This window comes from Ranitomeya imitator, chromosome 6 (genome assembly GCF_032444005.1).
Source record: "Ranitomeya imitator isolate aRanImi1 chromosome 6, aRanImi1.pri, whole genome shotgun sequence".
Classification (NCBI taxonomy): Eukaryota; Metazoa; Chordata; class Amphibia; order Anura; family Dendrobatidae; genus Ranitomeya; species Ranitomeya imitator.
In genome coordinates, this window is record NC_091287.1 from 535410622 (window position 1) to 535431584 (window position 20963).

Here is a 20963-nt window from a genome sequence, read left to right on the forward strand (position 1 = left end):
CTGGCAAAAACACGTTCATGAATTGGACCCTTAAAGTAGTAATATAATGTTTTATTTTTTTTGTTTTGACTTACAGGTGGACCTCTTTTTTTTTTTTTTTTTTTTTGTATTTAGGACAGCACCCTCACCCCACCGCCGGGTCTATGTCTCTACTTCCACAAAATTACAAGCGAGAGGAAAGGTTAGGAACTTTGGCAGAGCTCAGTGCAACATTTGTAACCTCTGTTGCTGACTATGCAGAGCGCAGCAGTCAAGATGAGTTTTGTCACTGGCTGCTGTGCTCTGCATAGGAGACGACCGAGATGACAAAGTTCATTTCACCAACCTATGAGCGCCGCAAAGGAACCTGGAAACCAGAAAATGCCCTCGGCCCCTTCTCTTACCTCTGATACAAACTTAGTTGTGGCATCGCTTAACGTTTTGAGCATGGGCGTGGCCTCAGCGTAGAATAGTGACATCCTATTGGCCAGTTCATTATTTACTTCGTTTTCTCCCTCTGCCTAGAATTAGAAGTGTGGAAGTGGGAATAAACATCATGTATATCCCGGAGATTCATCACATTACTCCTAAACACCGATTCATTACCCCGCCCTGAACAAGAAGGGGCTACATCGGAGACCTGCACTGAATCCGGGGGATGGAAAGGTCATTACTGGAGACATCTGGTCCCCTAATGAATCATCATCAAACTGAGAATCACTGATTAACCAAAGTCAGAAAAAAAAAAAACCCAAAAAAATATAAACACAAATTTAAAATTTTTAGCATTTTATGCCATAATTTTGTGATAATTGCAGCACAAAAAAAAAAAAAAAAACAGCATAGTGCAGCAGTTGTGAGCAAGGAGGAATTGAATGCTAAAAATCCTCAAGGCAGAAAATGAAAAAAAAAAAAAAAAAAAAAAAAGGAATAAAAATAATGGAAAAAAAGATGAGAAGATGATGACCAATAAAAATTGGAAAAAAAAAAATTATATATATATATATATATATATATATAATAAAATGTCATACAAGAGAAAAAAATAATTAGGATGATCATAACAATATCAAATGCTAAATATTAGAATAAAAAAGGTATTTACAGGTTCCTACCAAACCTAAAACCTTTATAAAAAAAAAAAAAAAAAAAAAAAACAGAACAGAAGAAATATTAATTTTTTTGAAACCACAAATTAAGTACCTATTTGAAACACTTTTTTCTTTTAAACACGACTGTTGACCCGGCTTTCATAAGAAAAAAAATAAAAAATTGACAATTGTTCTTTTTTTTACTTAAGCACATTAAAAAGGATTTCTCCACTTTTTGCTTTTTAACCAAAAGGTGGAGAGTCCCTTTAATATTTTCATTATTGGTATAAAAAAAAAAAATAAAAGTGAAGAACCCCCTTATACTTTTGGCATTATCCTGTAAGGTTTTTTTTCTCTTGACTCTGGTTTAGAAGAAAAAAAAAGTGGAGACCCTCCTTATATTTTTTGAAATATCCTGTAATATTTTTTTTTTTTTTAAATTAAAACGCAACTTTTGATCCAGAAGGGAAAAAAAACATATATAATAAAGATTTTAAAAAAAGGAAAAATAAAACATTACAAGACATGCCAAAAGTATAAGGAGGTTCTGCCTTTTTTTTTTGTATTTTTCAAATAATGTAAATATCAAAAGGGTTCTCCACCCTTTGGTTAAAAAACAAAAAAGAAGCAGAGAAATCCTTTAACGTCTCTATAAGTGATGCCTGAACGTGCTGGGATAAGGTGTTATCTGAGCATGCTCGGGTGCTAATCGAGTGACTTTGGCGTGCTCGAATAATATTTTTGAGTCCTGGCGGCTGTTCAGCAGCTGCGACACATGCAGGGATTGCCTAACAAACGAACTTTCGGACAGCCGCAACACATGCAGCCGCGGGACCTGAGCATGCCTAGATAACACCTTAGCCCAGAACGCTCGCTCATCACCAGTCTTTTAGCTAAAAAAAAAAAAAAGCAAATAATAAAGGGGTTCTCCACTTTTTTTTGCCATATTACATCACGGTGCCACCAGGGGGTCGCATGAAACCGTAATACGGTCGTGTGCAGGAGAAGAGAAGTGAGTGATGGCGGCATCTACTAGAAGGACGGCCCGCGCACAGCGTACCTACCGGGACATTGTTAATCCGCATGCGGCTCAGGGTTCGTCTGTAATAGCTGAAATCGTTCTGTATAGCGGGATTTGTCATCTAGGAGGAAGGAAAAGCGACATCAATCATTAAATGAACACAATACACGATAACTATAGCACACGAGAAAGAATGACATACAAGATGGCGGTGTGACAGCTGGCACAGTGCGGGGAGAACAACGTAGGGTGGAAACAGGTGGCCCCTCTGGCCGTGGCCACTAGAGAGGGTTTGTGGTCATTGCTCAGCCCCCCAATATCTTGGGCTTACTGGCAGTGGAGCACAGCATTCTTTATACTGCTTAGTCTGAGAAGAGCATGATGTAGGGGCAGAGAGCCTGATTCCGGAGAGGTGTCATTTTCTGGGCTGCTTGTTGTAGTTTTGATAATTTCCTGCAGATAAAACAGTGATTTGATCACTAGAAGTCTACTTGGCCTGCTGCCAGTGAGTCCAGCCAGGGCCCTCACCACTGATTAGCAGCTTTCTGCCTATGCAGATACCATTGGTGTGGGCGGGCTTATCCAGAGCCTCGGGCACTCCAAAGCCATCGGGGCACTCCAGAGCCATCGGGGGCACTCCAGAGCCATCGGGGGCACTCCAGAGCCATCGGGGCACTCCAGAGCCATCGGGGGCACTCCAGAGCCATCGGGGGCACTCCAGAGCCATCGGGGCACTCCAGAGCCATCGGGGGCACTCCAGAGCCATCGGGGGCACTCCAGAGCCATCGGGGGCACTCCAGAGCCATCGGGGCACTCCAGAGCATCGGGGCACTCCAGAGCCATCGGGGCACTCCAGAGCCATCGGGGGCACTCCAGAGCCATCGGGGCACTCCAGAGCCCTGCTAGATCTGCAGCAGAGACAATAGGTATTTTATCCAAACTGCAGCAAGCAGCCCAGTAATTGATACATTGCTGGAATCTGGGTCTCTGCTCCTACATCATGATGTTCTGAGATTACATATCAAAAAACGGTTGATCGTAAAATCAAAGGTTATAGGTGCAAAAAACTAATTTATTAATAAATGAGGACTGATTGTGGCGCTGCCCTCGTCATCGGTCAGGCACATTACGCAAATTGTCTTTTTCGTATCAGCTGAATATTAGATATTTTACCTTAAGCTCATCAAAACGGAGTGTGAAGTGAAGGATTTCGGCAAACTGTTTGGCAAGAGCCTGCTCTCGCTCCAGGTGCTGTGTTGGGGAGTAGGGAGTGCTGGTGAGGGCCCCCAGGAGCCCCCGTAATGCCGCCTCTAAACACACAACCGAAAAATACTGTAAGACATCACACAACTGTATAAGGCACAGATACCATAACTCATAACGGAAAACAAGAGGGTCCGGCCAAACCCGCGTAACACTCAATATTCCCTCGAGACTCTGGGATTTATGGAAGAAGCTGGCCGCGGTGCTCGGCATTCTGGGAGTACCCCCGTACACAGTCAATACGTACCTAGTCTTTGAGAAAATTCATAAAACTTTTTTAGTTTGCCGACTAGCGGCACCACGGCCCCCCAGGCTTTCTCCTGTAGTTTCTCATCAGTAGCATGCTGTATGGCCTGCAGGGCAAGAGAACAAGGCGATGAGCAGTATATCAGAGAGAGTCATAGTACGGGGGGATATTGGCCACCATTAAGTTTTAAGTTCTCCCACACAGCATGCAAAATTGAGGGGAAATTTCCCCCGATGCATAGGAAGTGACAGGCCGACAGTAAGACCGTTACCGCTGTTGGGCTGGACTAGAGCAGACCCGGGCACAGTGCGGCCCACATAGGAATAGCCAAAGGGTCAGACACAGTGGTCTTCTGCACCATGCGGCCACCCGACATTTCACCACTGACGGCATCCTCAGAACACAGACACACAAGGGGCCGCCGGCTCCACAAGTCATCATTTATCCTGTTGTGTGATGGAGTCTCAGCGGTCCTGATGACTTTACCAAAACGCGTGGCCTGTGCGGAGACTCCGTACACAGCGGAGCAGCACATCGCAGGGAATGGGGGAAGGGAGTAGTTGTATTTTGTGTTAATTATCAGTCAGTACTTGTGGGGGCTATAATACTATGTGAGGGGCTTTGGGGACATCTTACTATGAGGGCTTCATACTGCACGCGGGGGACCGTGGGGACATCATACTATGTGAGGGCATCATGCTGTGTGTGGGGGACTGAGGGGACATCATACTATGGAAGCAGGGCAGTGGAGGCATCAAAATGTATGTCAGGAGGCTGTGGGGACATCATACTGTGTATGGGGGACTGTGGGGACATCCTACTGTGTATGGGGGACTGTGGGGACATCATACTATGGGAGGGAATTAGGGGAATCATATGAGGGCATCATACCGTGTGGGGAAGACTGTGGGGTCATACTGTGTCAGGGCATCATACTGTGTGTGGGGGACTGTGGGGACATCATACTGTGTATGGGGGACTGTGGGGACATCATACTGTGTATGGGGGACTGTGGGGACATCATACTGTGTATGGGGGACTGTGGGGACATCATACTGTGTATGGGGGACTGTGGGGACATCATACTGTGTATGGGGGACTGTGGGGACATCATACTGTGTATGGGGGACTGTGGGGACATCATACTGTGTATGGGGGACTGTGGGGACATCATACTGTGTATGGGGGACTGTGGGGACATCATACTGTGTATGGGGGACTGTGGGGACATCATACTGTGTATGGGGGACTGTGGGGACATCATACTATGGGAGGGCTTCATACTGCGTGCGGGGGACCGTGGGGACATCATACTATGGAAGCAGGGCAGTGGAGGCATCAAAATGTATGTCAGGAGGCTGTGGGGACATCATACTTTGTGAGGGCATCATACAGTGTGGGGGGACTGTGGGGACATCCTACTGTGTAGGGAACTGTGGAGACATCATACTGTGTATGGGGGACTTTGGGGACATCATACTATGGGAGGGAATTAGGGGAATCATATGAGGGCATCATACCGTGTGGGGAAGACTGTGGGGTCATACTGTGTCAGGGCATCATACTGTGTGTGGGGGACTGTGGGGACATCACACTGTGTGGGAGACTGTAGGGACATCATACTGTGGAGGGACTGTGGAGACATTATACTGTGTGGGGGACTTTGGGGACATCATAATGTGTGTGGGGACTGTAGAGACATTATACTATGGGAGGAGGGCAGTGGAGGCATCATAATGTATCTCAGGAGGCTGTTGGGACATTATACTTTGCGAGGGCATCATACAGTGTGTGTGGGGGGGTACTGTGGGGACATCATACTGTGTAGGGAACTGTGGAGACATCATACTGTGTATGGGGGACTGTGGGGACATCATACTGTGTATGGGGGACTGTGGGGACATCATATTGTGTATGGGGGACTGTGGAGACATCATACTGTGTAGGGAACTGTGGAGACATCATACTGTGTAGGGAAATGTGGAGACATCATACTGTGTAGGGAACTGTGGAGACATCATACTGTGTAGGGAACTGTGGAGACATCATACTGTGTAGGGAACTGTGGAGACATGATACTGTGTAGGGAACTTTAGGGACATCATACTGTGTAGGGAACTGTGGAGACATCATACTGTGTATGGGGGACTGTGGGGACATCATACTGTGTATGGGGGACTGTGGGGACATCATACTATGGGAGGGAATCATATGAGGGCATCATACTGTGTGGGGAAGACTGGGGTCATACTGTGTCAGGGCATCATACTGTGTGTGGGGGACTGTGGGGACATCATACTGTGTGTGGGGGACTGTGGGGACATCACACTGTGTGGGGGACTGTAGGGACATTATACTGAGTGTGGAGGACTGTGGAGACATTATACTGTGTGGGGGACATCATACTGTGTGTTGGGACTGTAGAGACATCATGCTATGGGAGGAGGGCAGTGGAGGCATCATAATGTATCTCAGGAGGCTGTGGGAACATCACACTGTGTAAGGGCACCATACTGTGTATGGGGGACTGTGGGGACATCATACTGTGTATGGGGGACTGTGGGGACATCATACTGTGTATGGGGGACTGTGGGGACATCATACTGTGTATGGGGGACTGTGGGGACATCATACTGTGTATGGGGGACTGTGGGGACATCATACTGTGTATGGGGGACTGTGGGGACATCATACTGTGTATGGGGGACTGTGGGGACATCATACTGTGTATGGGGGACTGTGGGGACATCATATTGTGTATGGGGGACTGTGGAGACATCATACTGTGTAGGGAACTGTGGAGACATCATACTGTGTAGGGAACTGTGGAGACATCATACTGTGTAGGGAAATGTGGAGACATCATACTGTGTAGGGAACTGTGGAGACATCATACTGTGTAGGGAACCGTGGAGACATCATACTGTGTAGGGAACTGTGGAGACATGATACTGTGTAGGGAACTTTAGGGACATCATACTGTGTAGGGAACTGTGGAGACATCATACTGTGTATGGGGGACTGTGGGGACATCATACTGTGTATGGGGGACTGTGGGGACATCATACTATGGGAGGGAATCATATGAGGGCATCATACTGTGTGGGGAAGACTGGGGTCATACTGTGTCAGGGCATCATACTGTGTGTGGGGGACTGTGGGGACATCACACTGTGTGGGGGACTGTAGGGACATTATACTGAGTGTGGAGGACTGTGGAGACATTATACTGTGTGGGGGACATCATACTGTGTGTTGGGACTGTAGAGACATCATGCTATGGGAGGAGGGCAGTGGAGGCATCATAATGTATCTCAGGAGGCTGTGGGAACATCACACTGTGTAAGGGCACCATACGGTGTGTGGGGGACTGTGGGGATATCATACTGTGTGAGCGTATCAAATGGTGTGTGGGGACATCATACTGTGTGTGGGGGACTGTGGGGACATCATACCGTGCGTGGGTAACTCCACCCATCTCCTCCTCGTCCCATCATACATACATACTTCCCATGGGAGGAGGGTAGTGGAGGCATTATAATGTATCTAAGTAGGCTGTGGGGACATCATACTGTGTGCAGGTTTCTGAATGCAGCTATAGGAAATATGTGTATTTTTTATTGTTGTATTTTCAATGGGGCAAAAGGGGGGCAATTTGAACTTTCATATTTTTTAAAAACTTTTTTTTTTTTTAAACACTTTTTACTGGCTTCAATAGTCTCCATAAGAGACTTGAAGCTGCGATCATGCGATCGCTGTGTAGCAAAAATGATTATCGTCTATTGGAGATCTACAATGACAGGCACGGATCTGTCATGCCAACCCATCGGCAGCCATCACACAATGGTGGAGTTTCTGACGCATCTAAGACTGCACAGGTTACAACATGTCCTATGGTAATATGTATTAGCAGTAGCTGCTGCTCAACGTACATAATTCTGCTCAATATTAAGTGATGCAAGTATGAAATTATAATACACAGGAATCTGTCAGAAGTTTTTTTGCCATGTAATACTGATAGCAGCATGATGTAGGGGCAGACACCCCGATTCCAGTGATGTGTCACTTATTAGGCTGTGTTTTGCTGTTTTGATCAAATCAGTGTTTTATCAGCAGGAGATTATCACTACAGGACTAGGGGTCTCGTGCCTCCTAGTCCAACCACACCCCAACCACTGATTAGCAGTTTTCTGTCAATGTACACAGAAAGCTGCTAGTGGTGTGGGCAGGGCTATACACCGAAATCTGCCAATCAGTGATGTGGGCGGAGTTATACACAAAAATTTGCCAGTGTTGTGGGTGGGGCTATACACCGCTCAGCACTCTGAGCTCTGTTAGATCTGCAGCAGATAAAACAGGGATTTTATCAAAACGACATCAAGCAGTCGGGTAACTGACATCACTGGAATCAGGCTCTCAGCCCCTACATCATGCTGTCCTCAGATTACATAGCAAACACCTGTGGATAAATCAGTTGGTTTGACCTCTACAACAGTAAGGGTCTTTTACGTTGCCACTTGGGAAAATTAATTGCCCACCCCTGGACTAGAGTATAAAATACAACACAACCGTAAAAGTAATACCAAATAAATGAGTCATTATAAAATATTAGAAATGAGCCATTTACCTCTCTGATCTCCAGCCCTGCTCCGCGGTACGACTGTAGATCATCCAGGATTCCTTCCGCGTCCTTTAATACTACATTCACCTGATTATAAATATCTTTCTCGGATTCTGTAGGTTGAGCATCTAGACGGCATGAAATCATAACGACTGTTACCATCGATATCAGGATCCCCGACAACAGGGGCAACAACGGGGAGAAGGAGAAGCAGGCAACCCTGACGGGAATCTCATTACTTCAGCATACTGATTACTTAAAGGGATTGTCCACATTGGACCCGTCATGTCCATCTGCTGGGTAATTGTCCAGCAAGAATCACATGGAGCCAATAGTTACCAATGGGCACCCTGAAATGTGGGAGCACTGAAGACCCTCTGGAACAAGAGGTGACCTTAATAGAGGTGGGTCCCAATAAAAAGGCAGCCCCTGCTATAACTACCGCATAAAAAGGGAGATTCAAGGTGGACAACCCTTTAGGTTGTGTGGGTAGGACTTCATTTTGGGGATGACCCCGGTCACGATACTGGAATGGACCCTAAAAGGCTACGTCCATCTTTGGGCCATGAACAAAAACTCTACCCCAACCTTCTAATGGGCTAGAAAGCTTTTAGGAAGGACTACAATCTAATGTGATCTACCCAAGAGTCCCTACGCTGGCCCCTGCCCTAGCTGCTCGGGTCCCTGCGCTGGCCCCTGCCCCGGCTGCTCGGGTCACTGTGCTGGCACCTGCAGCTTGGGTCCCTGCGCTGGCCCCTGTCTGGGCTGCTCGGGTCCCTGCGCTGGCCCCTGCCCCGGCTGCTCGGGTCCCTGCGCTGACCCCTGCCCCGGCTGCTCGGGTCCCTGCGCTGACCCCTGCCCCGGCTACTCGGGTCCCTGCGCTGGCCCCTGCCCCGGCTGCTCGGGTCCCTGCGCTGGCCCCTGCCCCGGCTGCTCGGGTCCCTGCGCTGACCCCTGCCCCGGCTGCTCAGGTCCCTGCGCTGACCCCTGCCCCGGCTGCTCGGGTCCCTGCGCTGGCCCCTGCCCCGGCTGCTCGGGTCCCTGCGCTGGCCCCTGCCCCGGCTGCTCGGGTCCCTGCGCTGGCCCCTGCCCCGGCTGCTCGGGTCCCTGCTACACTCCGGTCCCTACGCCAGTCCTGCCTGCTCATCCGTCCCTACACTGGCTATGCTGTATAATCTACAGTCCATCACCAGGTACAGTCCATCCCTACACTGGACCCGTGGAGTCCGGCACATACTGGCGCAGATTTCCCAAGGTGTACACACATTTTGGGGCATAATGTTGTTTTGACTTTTTAGGTGTCAATCAGCAAAGATACAGCCCTAGAGGAGCCCACAACAGGAACGGGGCTGTGGCTGAGAAGGCGGGACAGGGCTTCAATGTGATAACATTTACCACAATTTTCATGTAAAATGAGACAGAAATTCACCAATTTATCATCCAGAGGAAACCAATGGGATAAATTTGGCGCAGTCTTAGGGTAAGTTCACACAGGGCGTTTTTTTGCTGCTTTTTTAATGCTAATTTTCAGCTGCTTTTACAATACCAGCAAAGCCTATGAGATTTCAGAAATCTCATGCACACACATTGGTTTTTTGTTTGATCAGTATTTTGTGCTTTGCTGCGTTTTTTGGACATAGATCACGTCACTTCTTTCAGCGTTTTTGCTGCGTTTTTTCACTCATTGACTTGAATGGGTGTTGAGAAAAACGCAGCAAAAATGCAGGTATCATTATTTGCTGCTGAAAATCCAAGGACGTTAGCATGGACAAAGAAAAAAATGCACACAAAAAACGCACCAAACACGCAACAAAAAAACGCACCTAAACCTGCGTTTTTGACGCAGCTTCTTTCCTGCCAAGAAGATCAGGTTTTGCTGCAGAAAAAGTAAAAAGCAGCAAAAACGCCATGTGTGAACTTACCCTTAGACCGTCATGTCTCAGTAGTGGGCAGAGGTAATAAATCTGTCCCAGCATGTCCTAAAGTCACTTCAACAATATTACATTATGAATTCCCAAGCAGGATATGCTCTCATATTGTGTCCTAGGGGTCCTCATAACAGTCCTTGTTCTAATACTATCTACTCTGGAGTTCCTAAGCAGGCTATCCTTCGGGGTCCCTATAACAGTCCCTTATATAGTCCATATTCTTATACTATCTACACATGAGTTCCTAAGCAGGCTATCCTCCGGGGTCCCTATAACAGTCCCTTATATAGTCCATATTCTAATACTATCTACTCAGGAGTTCCTAACCAGGCTATCCTCCGGGGTCCCTATAACAGTCCCTTATATAGTCCATATTCTAATACTATCTACTCAGGAGTTCCTAACCAGGCTATCCTCCTGGGTCCCTATAACAGTCCCTTACACAGTCCATGCTCTAATATTATCTACTTGTGGGTTCCTATCAAGGCTATCCGCTGGGGTCCCTATAACAGTCCCTTTCACAGTCCATGCTCTAATATTATCTACTTATGGGTTCCAATCAAGGCTATCCTCCGGGGTCCCTATAACAGTCCCTTTCACAGTCCATGCTCTAATATTATCTACTTATGGGTTCCAATCAAGGCTATCCTCCGGGGTCCCTATAACAGTCCCTTACACAGTCCATGCTCTAATATTATCTACTTGTGGGTTCCTATCAAGGCTATCCTCCGGGGTCCCTATAACAGTCCCTTACATGGTCCATGCTCTAATATTATCTACTTGTGGGTTCCTATCAAGGCTATCCTCCGGGGTCCCTATAACAGTCCCTTACATGGTCCATGCTCTAATATTATCTACTTGTGGGTTCCTATCAAGGCTATCCTCTGGGGTCCCTATAACAGTCCCTTACACAGGCCATGTGCTAATATTACCTCCTTATGAGCCTCTACACAGGCTATGCTGTAACACTGTAGGGCGTCCCTATGACACCCATACCCCAATACTATCACTGAGGGCGCCCTTACACAGACTACATTTTAGCACTATCTACCCACTAGTGCCCCCAGTGGACCCTCTGTATAATTACGTCCATCGTGAATTACTGGGAACGGAGTGGTAATTCTCCAGGTGAGAGCCATGGTGAGCAATAAGATGGACACATGAATGATTCTGCTCAGTGGTCCGGGTTATGAGGGTCTACGCATAATTCTATTATTAAGGGTCCGTCCCTGTGACCCTCGCATGTGGCTAATGCCACCCAGTGATATGTGAAGTGTAGGTCCTTTGTGTTCACAGATGTAAAATGCTTAATAGACGCTGACTAGAATTGAGAGGCCATCGCTTAAAGGGATGAGGGGGGAATTTGTAAGCTGCAGAAGACTGCTGTGCGGAGGACAGAAGCGGGTAAGATGGTACAGTCAGGAGCCACTGGTCATCAGCCCACGTCATGCACCGCACGATGCCCATCAGAGTCAGATCAGTCACATCATCAAGACTTGTTCTACCCCGGCAACAATGGCTGCAAACGCTGAGCCAAAAGGTCCAGCAAAGAGTGTCAGAATAGTATAACTGCGCGCCCATCAGATGCGGAATACAGGCTGCCACATGTGGGTATGTACACTGTGTGAGGAATACAGGCGGCCACATGTGGGTATGTACACTGTGTGAGGAATACAGGCTGCCACATGTGGGTATGTACACTGTGTGAGGAATACAGGCTGCCACATGTGGGTATGTACACTGTGCGAGGAATACAGGCTGCCACATGTGGGTATGTACACTGTGTGAGGAATACAGGCTGCCACATGTGGGTATGTACACTGTGTGAGGAATACAGGCTGCCACATGTGGGTATGTACACTGTGTGAGGAATACAGGCTGCCACATGTGGGTATGTACACTGTGCGAGGAATACAGGCTGCCACATGTGGGTATGTACACTGTGTGAGGAATACAGGCGGCCACATGTGGGTATGTACACTGTGCGAGGAATACAGGCGGCCACATGTGGGTATGTACACTGTGCGAGGAATACAGGCTGCCACATGTGGGTATGTACACTGTGTGAGGAATACAGGCTGCCACATGTGGGTATGTACACTGTGCGAGGAATACAGGCGGCCACATGTGGGTATGTACACTGTGCGAGGAATACAGGCTGCCACATGTGGGTATGTACACTGTGTGAGGAATACAGGCTGCCACATGTGGGTATGTACACTGTATGAGGAATACAGGCTGCCACATGTGGGTATGTACACTGTATGAGGAATACAGGCGGCCACATGTGGGTATGTACACTGTATGAGGAATACAGGCTGCCACATGTGGGTATGTACACTGTGCGAGGAATACAGGCGGCCACATGTGGGTATGTACACTGTGCGAGGAATACAGGCTGCCACATGTGGGTATGTACACTGTATGAGGAATACAGGCTGCCACATGTGGGTATGTACACTGTATGAGGAATACAGGCTGCCACATGTGGGTATGTACACTGTGTGAGGAATACAGGCTGCCACATGTGGGTATGTACACTGTATGAGGAATACAGGCTGCCACATGTGGGTATGTACACTGTATGAGGAATACAGGCTGCCATATGTGGGTATGTACACTGTATGCAGAACACAGGCTGCCACATGTGGGTATGTACACTGTATGAGGAATACAAGCTGCCACATGTGGGTATGTACACTGTATGAGGAATACAGGCTGCCACATGTGGGTATGTACACTGTATGAGGAATACAGGCTGCCACATGTGGGTATGTACACTGTGTGAGGAATACAGGCTGCCACATGTGGGTATGTAAACTGTATGAGGAATACAGGCTGCCACATGTGGGTATGTACACTGTATGCAGAACACAGGCTGCCACATGTGGGTATGTACACTGTATGAGGAATACAGGCTGCCACATGTGGGTATGTACACTGTATGAGGAATACAGGCTGCCACATGTGGGTATGTACACTGTGTGAGGAATACAGGCTGCCACATGTGGGTATGTAAACTGTGTGAGGAATACAGGCTGCCACATGTGGGTATGTACACTGTATGCAGAACACAGGCTGCCACATGTGGGTATGTACACTGTATGAGGAATACAGGCTGCCACATGTGGGTATGTAAACTGTATGAGGAATACAGGCTGCCACATGTGGGTATGTACACTGTGTGAGGAATACAAGCTGCCACATGTGGGTATGTAAACTGTATGAGGAATACAGGCTGCCACATGTGGGTATGTACACTGTGTGAGGAATACAGGCTGCCACATGTGGGTATGTAAACTGTATGAGGAATACAGGCTGCCACATGTGGGTATGTACACTGTATGCAGAACACAGGCTGCCACATGTGGGTATGTACACTGTATGAGGAATACAGGCTGCCACATGTGGGTATGTAAACTGTATGAGGAATACAGGCTGCCACATGTGGGTATGTACACTGTGTGAGGAATACAAGCTGCCACATGTGGGTATGTAAACTGTATGAGGAATACAGGCTGCCACATGTGGGAATGTACACTGTATGCAGAACACAGGCTGCCACATGTGGGTATGTACACTGTATGAGGAATACAGGCTGCCACATGTGGGTATGTACACTGTATGAGGAATACAGGCTGCCACATGTGGGTATGTACACTGTGTGAGGAATACAGGCTGCAACGTGTGTCTGCGCTTTTGCATGCAGATTACAGGCTGCCACATGTGTGTCTGGAACTCTCTATGAGGAATACAGGTTGCCACGTGTGTGTCTCTGTATGCAGAACACATGGTGCTGTAAATGCGACTTCTGCTTCATATGCAAAACACAAGATAACAAGTGTCTGCTGCTCTGTATACAGAATACAGGCTGCTACATACATGGCTGCTGCTCTGTATACAGAGTAAAGGCTGTACATACATGTCTGCTGCTCTGTATACAGAATACAGGCTGCTACATACATGGCTGCTGCTCTGTATACAGAGTAAAGGCTGTACATACATGTCTGCTGCTCTGTATACAGAATAAAGGCTGCTACATACATGGCTGCTGCTCTGTATACAGAGTACAGGCTGCTACATCCACGACTGCTGCTCTGTATACAGAATACAGGCTGCTACATACATGACTGCTGCTCTGTATACAGAATACAGGCTGCTACATACATGACTGCTGCTCTGTATACAGAATACAGGCTGCTACATACATGACTGCTGCTCTGTATACAGAATACAGGCTGCTACATACATGACTGCTGCTCTGTATACAGAATACAGGCTGCTACATACATGACTGCTGCTCTGTATACAGAATACAGGCTGCTACATACATGACTGCTGCTCTGTATACAGAATACAGGCTGCTACATACATGACTGCTGCTCTGTATACAGAGTACAGGCTGCTACATACACGACTACTGCTCTGTATACAGAATACAGGCTGCTACATACACAACTACTGCTCTGTATACAGAATACAGGCTGCTACATACATGGCTGCTGCTCTGTATACAGAGTAAAGGCTGTACATACATGACTGCTGCTCTCTATACAGAGTACAGGCTGCTACATCCACGACTGCTGCTCTGTATACAGAATACAGGCTGCTACTTACACGACTGCTGCTCTGTATACAGAGTACCCTGCTTTATTACGTTCCTGACGTGTCCTGTTTGACTACAGATGAGTATGATATAACACTGATTGTCAGAGGGCAGATTTCTACCAGAAAGTAGTCAGGATTCTTCATTTCATAAATGCAGCATCAATCGCATACGGGGAAAACAAGTCTTGATTCACAACTGTCTAAAATAAAAGTACGATACCAAAATCCCATAGAGATAAAAGGGAGAAAAAAGGAATAAAATATAATAGAAAGAGGTGGAAAAAAAGAGCGAGTAATTACAGGATGGAGGAAGAAATAAGCGCTCGCACATTGCCCCATAGAACGAGGAGTTGCAGGTGGACGCACAGACAAGAGACGAGACACAATGCGACAAGCAAAGGGCTTCCCAGGTTTATCCGCCATCATATTTTATTATTTAAAGGGACAGTAACATGGTTTAACAAGATTAGGGAGGATTTAGATAGGAAAAAGGGGGGAAAACTACAGCCTCCTCCGTGTTCCAATCTGAACTGAAGGTGGTGGCTTTATGTCCACGGTCGCGGTAATCATCCATTTAAGGAACAGCCGAGGATACGTCGTCTGTAGTGGCATCTATAAGATCACGGCTGAGCATGCCGAATAGAAGATGGTCTTTTTTCCTAAAAAGATAGGACTTAAAGGGGTATTCCAATTCCCTTAATTCGCTGGGAGAGGGGGAAAACTACTGCAAAGAAAAGACAGAGGAAAAACAAGGGAAGCCCAAAATAGCCAATTACAGAACTCAAATCCATCCATCTAATCAGTGATCGGCACCAAACCACCGAGTCTACAAGAAGTGCGCTAACATGGAGTCAGCTCCCCCTGCAGGCACTAGGAGGTAACAGCGGCCATGCAGAACACTGGACGTAAACTTGCAACATCTTTACCATAGACTTTGTGTTGGGAGGACTGTAGAAATCTTCCACTGACACTATGGCTACATCAGAGGTCTACAATCCCCTGTTATCTAGCTGGGGGGACTACAGCACTCAGCATGCCATGAAAGCAGTAGACTGTCAGGTCACGGTGAGCGTCATATCCTCATGATATACTGTGGTCCAGCAAAAAGTAATGCTGTGCTAAGTCGTCACCGGTCTTCACAGGGTTTTGTAATTTGGATGTAATTCCTGAATGTTTCCATTCATTGAAAGCAAGCGGAGGTTTTCAAAACAGAAGAAATTAGGTACAGTGGCATGTAAAAGTTTGTGCACCCCTGGTCAACGTTACTGTTATGCTGAATGGTTAAGCAAGTTGAAGATAAACTTACAGTATCTCAAAAAAGCTTAAAGTTACAGATGACATTTCCTTTGTATTTTAGGCAAAACATATATACTTGTGCTCAAAAGTTTACATACCCCGGCAGAATTTTTGCTTTCTTGGCTTTTTTCAGAGAATATGAATGATAACATCAAAACTTTTTCTCCACTCATGGTTAGTGGTTGGGTGAAGCCATTTATTGTCAGGCTACTGTGTTTTCTCTTTTTAAATTTTAATGACAACCCAAAATATCCAAATGACCCTGATCAAAAGTTCACATGGTGATTTTGGCCTGATAACATGCACAGAAGTTGACACAAATAGGGCTGAATGGCTACTAAAGGTAACATCCTCACCTCTGACCTGTTTGCTTGTAATCAATGTGTGTGCATAAAAGCGGAGTGAGCTTCTGGGATCCAGACAGACTCTTGCATCTTTCATCCAGCCACTGATGTTTCTGGATTGTGAGTCATGGGGAAAACAAAAGAATTGTCAATGGATCTACAGGAAAAGGTAGTTGAACTGTATTAAACAGGAAAGGGATACAAAAAGATATCCAAGGAATTGATGGTGCCAGTCAGCAGCGTTCACACTGTGATTAACAAATGGAAAATCAGGGGCTCTGTAAAAACAAAACCAGGTCAGGTAGACCAACAAAAATGTCATTCACAACGGCCAGGAAAATTGTTCAAGATACTAAGAAAAACCCACAAATAACATCAGATGAAATACAGGACTGTCTGAAAACTAGCGGTGTGGCTGTTTCAAGATGCACAATAAGGAGGCACTTGAAGAAAAATGGGCTGCATGGTCGAGTCGCCAGAAGAAAGCCAATACTGCGCAAATGCCACAAAGTATCTGGCTAACAATACACAGAACAGCACAGAGACAAGAATCAAAACTTCTGGAATAAGGTAATTTGGAGTGATGAGACCAAAATTGAACTTTTTGGCCACAACCATAAATGTTACATTTGGAGAGAGGTCAACAAGACCTATGATGAAAGGAACACCATTCCTACTGTAAAGCATGGAGGTGGCTCACTGATGTTTTGGGGATGTGTGAGCTACAAAGGCACAGGAAACTTGGTCAAAGTTGAAGGAAAGATGAACGCAGCACGTTATCAGCAAATACTGGAGGCAAATTTGCAATCATCAGCCCGGAGGCATGGGACGTAGTTGGATGTTCCAACATGACAACGATCCAAAACACAAGACCAAGTCGACCTGTCATTGCCTACAGCAGAATAAAGTGATGGTTCTGGAGTTGCCATCTCAGTCTCCTGACCTCAATATCATTGAGCCACTCTGGGAAGATCTCAAGCGCGCAGTTCATGCTAGACAGCCCAGAAACTTACAGGAACTGGAGGTTTTTTGCCAACAAGAGTGGGCAGCTTTACCATCTGAAAAAATAAAGAACCTCATCCACAACTACCACAAAAGACTTCAAGCTGTCATTGATGTTAGAGAGGGAAATACATGGTATTAAGAAATGGGGTATGAGAACTTTTGATCAGGGTCATTTGGATATTTTGGGTTATCATTATGATTTAAAAAGAGAAAATACAGTAGTTTCACAATAAATGGCTTCACCCAACAACTAACCGTGAGTGGAGAAAAAGCTTTGGTGTTCTCATTAATATTCTCTGAAAAAAGCCCAAGAAAGCAAAATTCTGCAGGGGTTTGTAAACTTTTAAGCACAACTGTATATATAAACACGCACACACACATTTTCATCTTTTACATTTTAAAAATTACAAAAAGGAAAATGGGTTGATGCAAAAGTCTGGGCACCCTGCATGGTTAGTACCTAGTAAAACCCCCTTTTGCAGGTATCAAAGCTTGTAAATGCTTTTTGTAGTCAGACAAGAGTCTTTCAATTCTTATCTGAAGGATTTTCATCCATTATTACTTGGAAAATTCCTCCAGTTCTGTGAGATTCCTGGGTCGTCTTGCATCCTCTGCTATTTTGAGGTCTAGCCACAGATTTTCAATGATGTTCAGATCAGAGGACTGTGAGGGCCATTGCAAAACCTTCAGCTTGCGCCTTTTGAGGTTGTCTGTTGTAGATTTTAATATGTGTTTAGGATCGTAGAAGCCATCCTCTTCTCACTTTCAGCTTTTTTACAGATGGTGTTATGTTTGGATCAAGAATTTGTTTAAATTTAATTGAATCCATTCTTCTCTGTACCCGTTAAATATTACCCATGCCAATTGTATACAACAGAACCCCAAAGCATGACTGATCCATCCCCATACTTAATGGTTGGAGAGATGTTCTTTCCTGAAATTCTGCACCCTTTTTTCTCCACACATACCTCAATACATTATCATTGTGGCCAAAGAGCTCTATTTCAACCTCATCAGTCCACAGGAAATGCATCAGGCTTCTGATGCTGAATTTATGGTGAGGATCTAGGAGAGGTTTTCTTCTGATGACTCTTCCACGAAGGACATTTGTGCAGGTGTCCCTTTACTGTATAACAATGAGCCACAACTCCAGAGTTTGCTAAATCTTTCTGAAGTTCTCTTGCAGTCAAGCAGGGGTTCTGATTTTCCCTTCTAGCAATCCTACAAGTAGATCTCACTGAAATTTTGCTTGATCTTCCAGACCTTATCTTGACCTCCACTGTTCCTGATAACTGTCATTTCTTAATTACATTTTGAAATGAGGAAAAGGCAACTTGAATACGCTTTGCTATCTTCTTGTAGCCTTCTCCTGCTTTGTGGGCCTCCACCATTTTCAGGGCGCTCAGCAACTGCTTAGAAGAACTCATGGCAGCGGTTTGTGGCAAAAGGTTAGAGGAGGCTGGGTTTTTAGAATGCTGGGAAATTTGCATCACCTGGCCTTTCCTGACAATGATCGTGAACAAGCCATAACCCTAACAGGCTAACTATGGGCTGAAACCTTGGTCAAAGTTATCTGAAAACACAAATCTCCAATCAGGGCCGGCTCTAGGTTTTCATGGTCCCCGGGCAAAAGAGTCTCAGTGAGCCCCTTTAACACATACCACTATTCATGATGAACAGATACAGCAGAGAAATACAGGTATAGTACAATGCCAAAGATTTCACTTTTTACATTACATGAGTGATATTAATAGCTCAGAAACCAGACAGTATAGTTCTCCGTACAGTATAATGGGCCCCATATAATGCTCCATACAGAATAATGGACCCCATATAATGTGCCATGCAGAATAATGGACTCCATATAATGCTCCATACAGAATAAGGAGCCCCATATAACACTCCATACAGTATAATGGCCCCATATAATGCTCCATACAGAATAATGGACCCCATATAATGCTCCATACAGAATAAGGAGCCCCATATAACACTCCATACAGTATAATGGCCCCATATAATGTTCCATACAGAATAATGGACCCCATATAATGTGCCATGCAGAATAATGGACCCCATATAATGCTCCATACAGAATAATGGACCCCATATAATGCTCCATACAGAACAATGAGCCCCAAATAATGCTCCATACAGAATAATGGACCCCATATAATGCTCCATACAGAACAATGAGCCCCAAATAATGCTCCATACAGAATAATGGACCCCATATAATGCTCCATACAGAACAATGAGCCCCAAATAATGCTCCATACAGAGTAATGGACCCCATATATCGCTCCATACAGTATAATGGGCCGGGCCCCCATAGCTTGCCGGTGTCCCCGCCTGCGCACTTACCTGGATGCGGACTCCGGCCCAGTCTCCATTGATGCCCAAACTTTTGCATGAGCCCATTTTCCTTTTTGTAATTTTTACAATGTAAAAGATGCAAATATATATATATTTTATTGCCTAAATACAAAGGAAATGTGCCATCTGTAACTTTGGGCCTTTTTAGGGGCATTCTTTGCGTCTGGAGGAGAAAAGGTTTTTCCACCAACATAGAAGAGGATTCTTTACTGTTAGGGCAGTGAGAATCTGGAATTGCTTGCCTGAGGAGGTGGTGATGGCGAACTCAGTCGAGGGGTTCAAGAGAGGCCTGGATGTCTTCCTGGAGCAGAACAATATTGTATCATACAATTATTAGGTTCTGTAGAAGGACGTAGATCTGGGGATTTATTATGATGGAATATAGGCTGAACTGGATGGACAAATGTCTTTTTTCGGCCTTACTAACTATGTATATGTTAGAGATCACAAATCTTCACAATAACAGTAATTTTGACCAGGAGCGCCCAAACTTTTACATGCCACTGTTTGATGGAACCAACTTTTACCTTAAATCTCCTCTGAAACTGCAAAAGCCGCCTATAAAAAAGAGGAGTAAAACTGATGATAACTGTATATAGCTTGAGCCGAGTCAGTGTTCACATACAGTCATGGCCAAAAGTTTTGAGACTTATACAAAGTTTGCTTTTTCGCTCTTTTGGTTGGATATTTCCATGGTTACAATTATCAGAAGTTTATACATTCTTATTGGAAAACGCTGTAAAGTCTCAATATTTCCAGTGCCCTTATTTCTCCAGTTTCGCCCCGGCAGTTGGATATCATTTTCTAGGCAGATCATGATTGATGGCCGCCAGTTCGCGTCTCATCAGTGCTTGGAGTTTATCACAATTTCTGGGGTTTTATTTGTCCTCCGATTTCTGAGGATGGACCACAGGTTGTCAATGGGAAGGTTCCTGCTCAATAATGCCATTGTTTTGCCCACTGAGCCACTTTAGTTATCACTTTTGCAGTGCGACCGCGTCTCTATTGTGCTGGAAAAAGTATCATCGCCACATTATTGAAGACGTTGCCTTTGGAGGAGATGAGGATCCTTTTCTTTATTTATGGTCATGTTCTCAGGCTTCATTACAGAAAATAACTTTACCCCGTCCTCTGCAGTCCGATCCCTGCACCATGTCAGTCTGTCCTTGATGGGGTTTCTTTGC

General features: G+C 45.7%; 1 protein-coding gene across 25 annotated transcripts in view; it reads right to left on the bottom strand.

Annotated features, from left to right (window-relative positions):
• CYRIB (CYFIP related Rac1 interactor B) overlaps nucleotides 1-20963 on the bottom strand; it is a 223457-nt gene that overhangs the window by 18778 nt on the left and 183716 nt on the right. For 13 of the 25 annotated variants that reach the window (XM_069731904.1, XM_069731911.1, XM_069731905.1 and 10 more), the window contains 5 exons: nucleotides 8229-8350; nucleotides 3602-3707; nucleotides 3265-3401; nucleotides 2135-2212; nucleotides 384-500 (listed from right to left, as the gene is read on the bottom strand). In XM_069731904.1, the coding sequence (XP_069588005.1) occupies nucleotides 384-500; nucleotides 2135-2212; nucleotides 3265-3401; nucleotides 3602-3707; nucleotides 8229-8350 (560 nt within the window). Of the gene's footprint in view, nucleotides 1-383; nucleotides 501-2134; nucleotides 2213-3264; nucleotides 3402-3601; nucleotides 3708-8228; nucleotides 8351-16410; nucleotides 16512-20306; nucleotides 20338-20963 lie in introns of all 25 variants that reach the window. The other 12 variants (XM_069731899.1, XM_069731895.1, XM_069731898.1 and 9 more) reach the window with 2 other exon arrangements.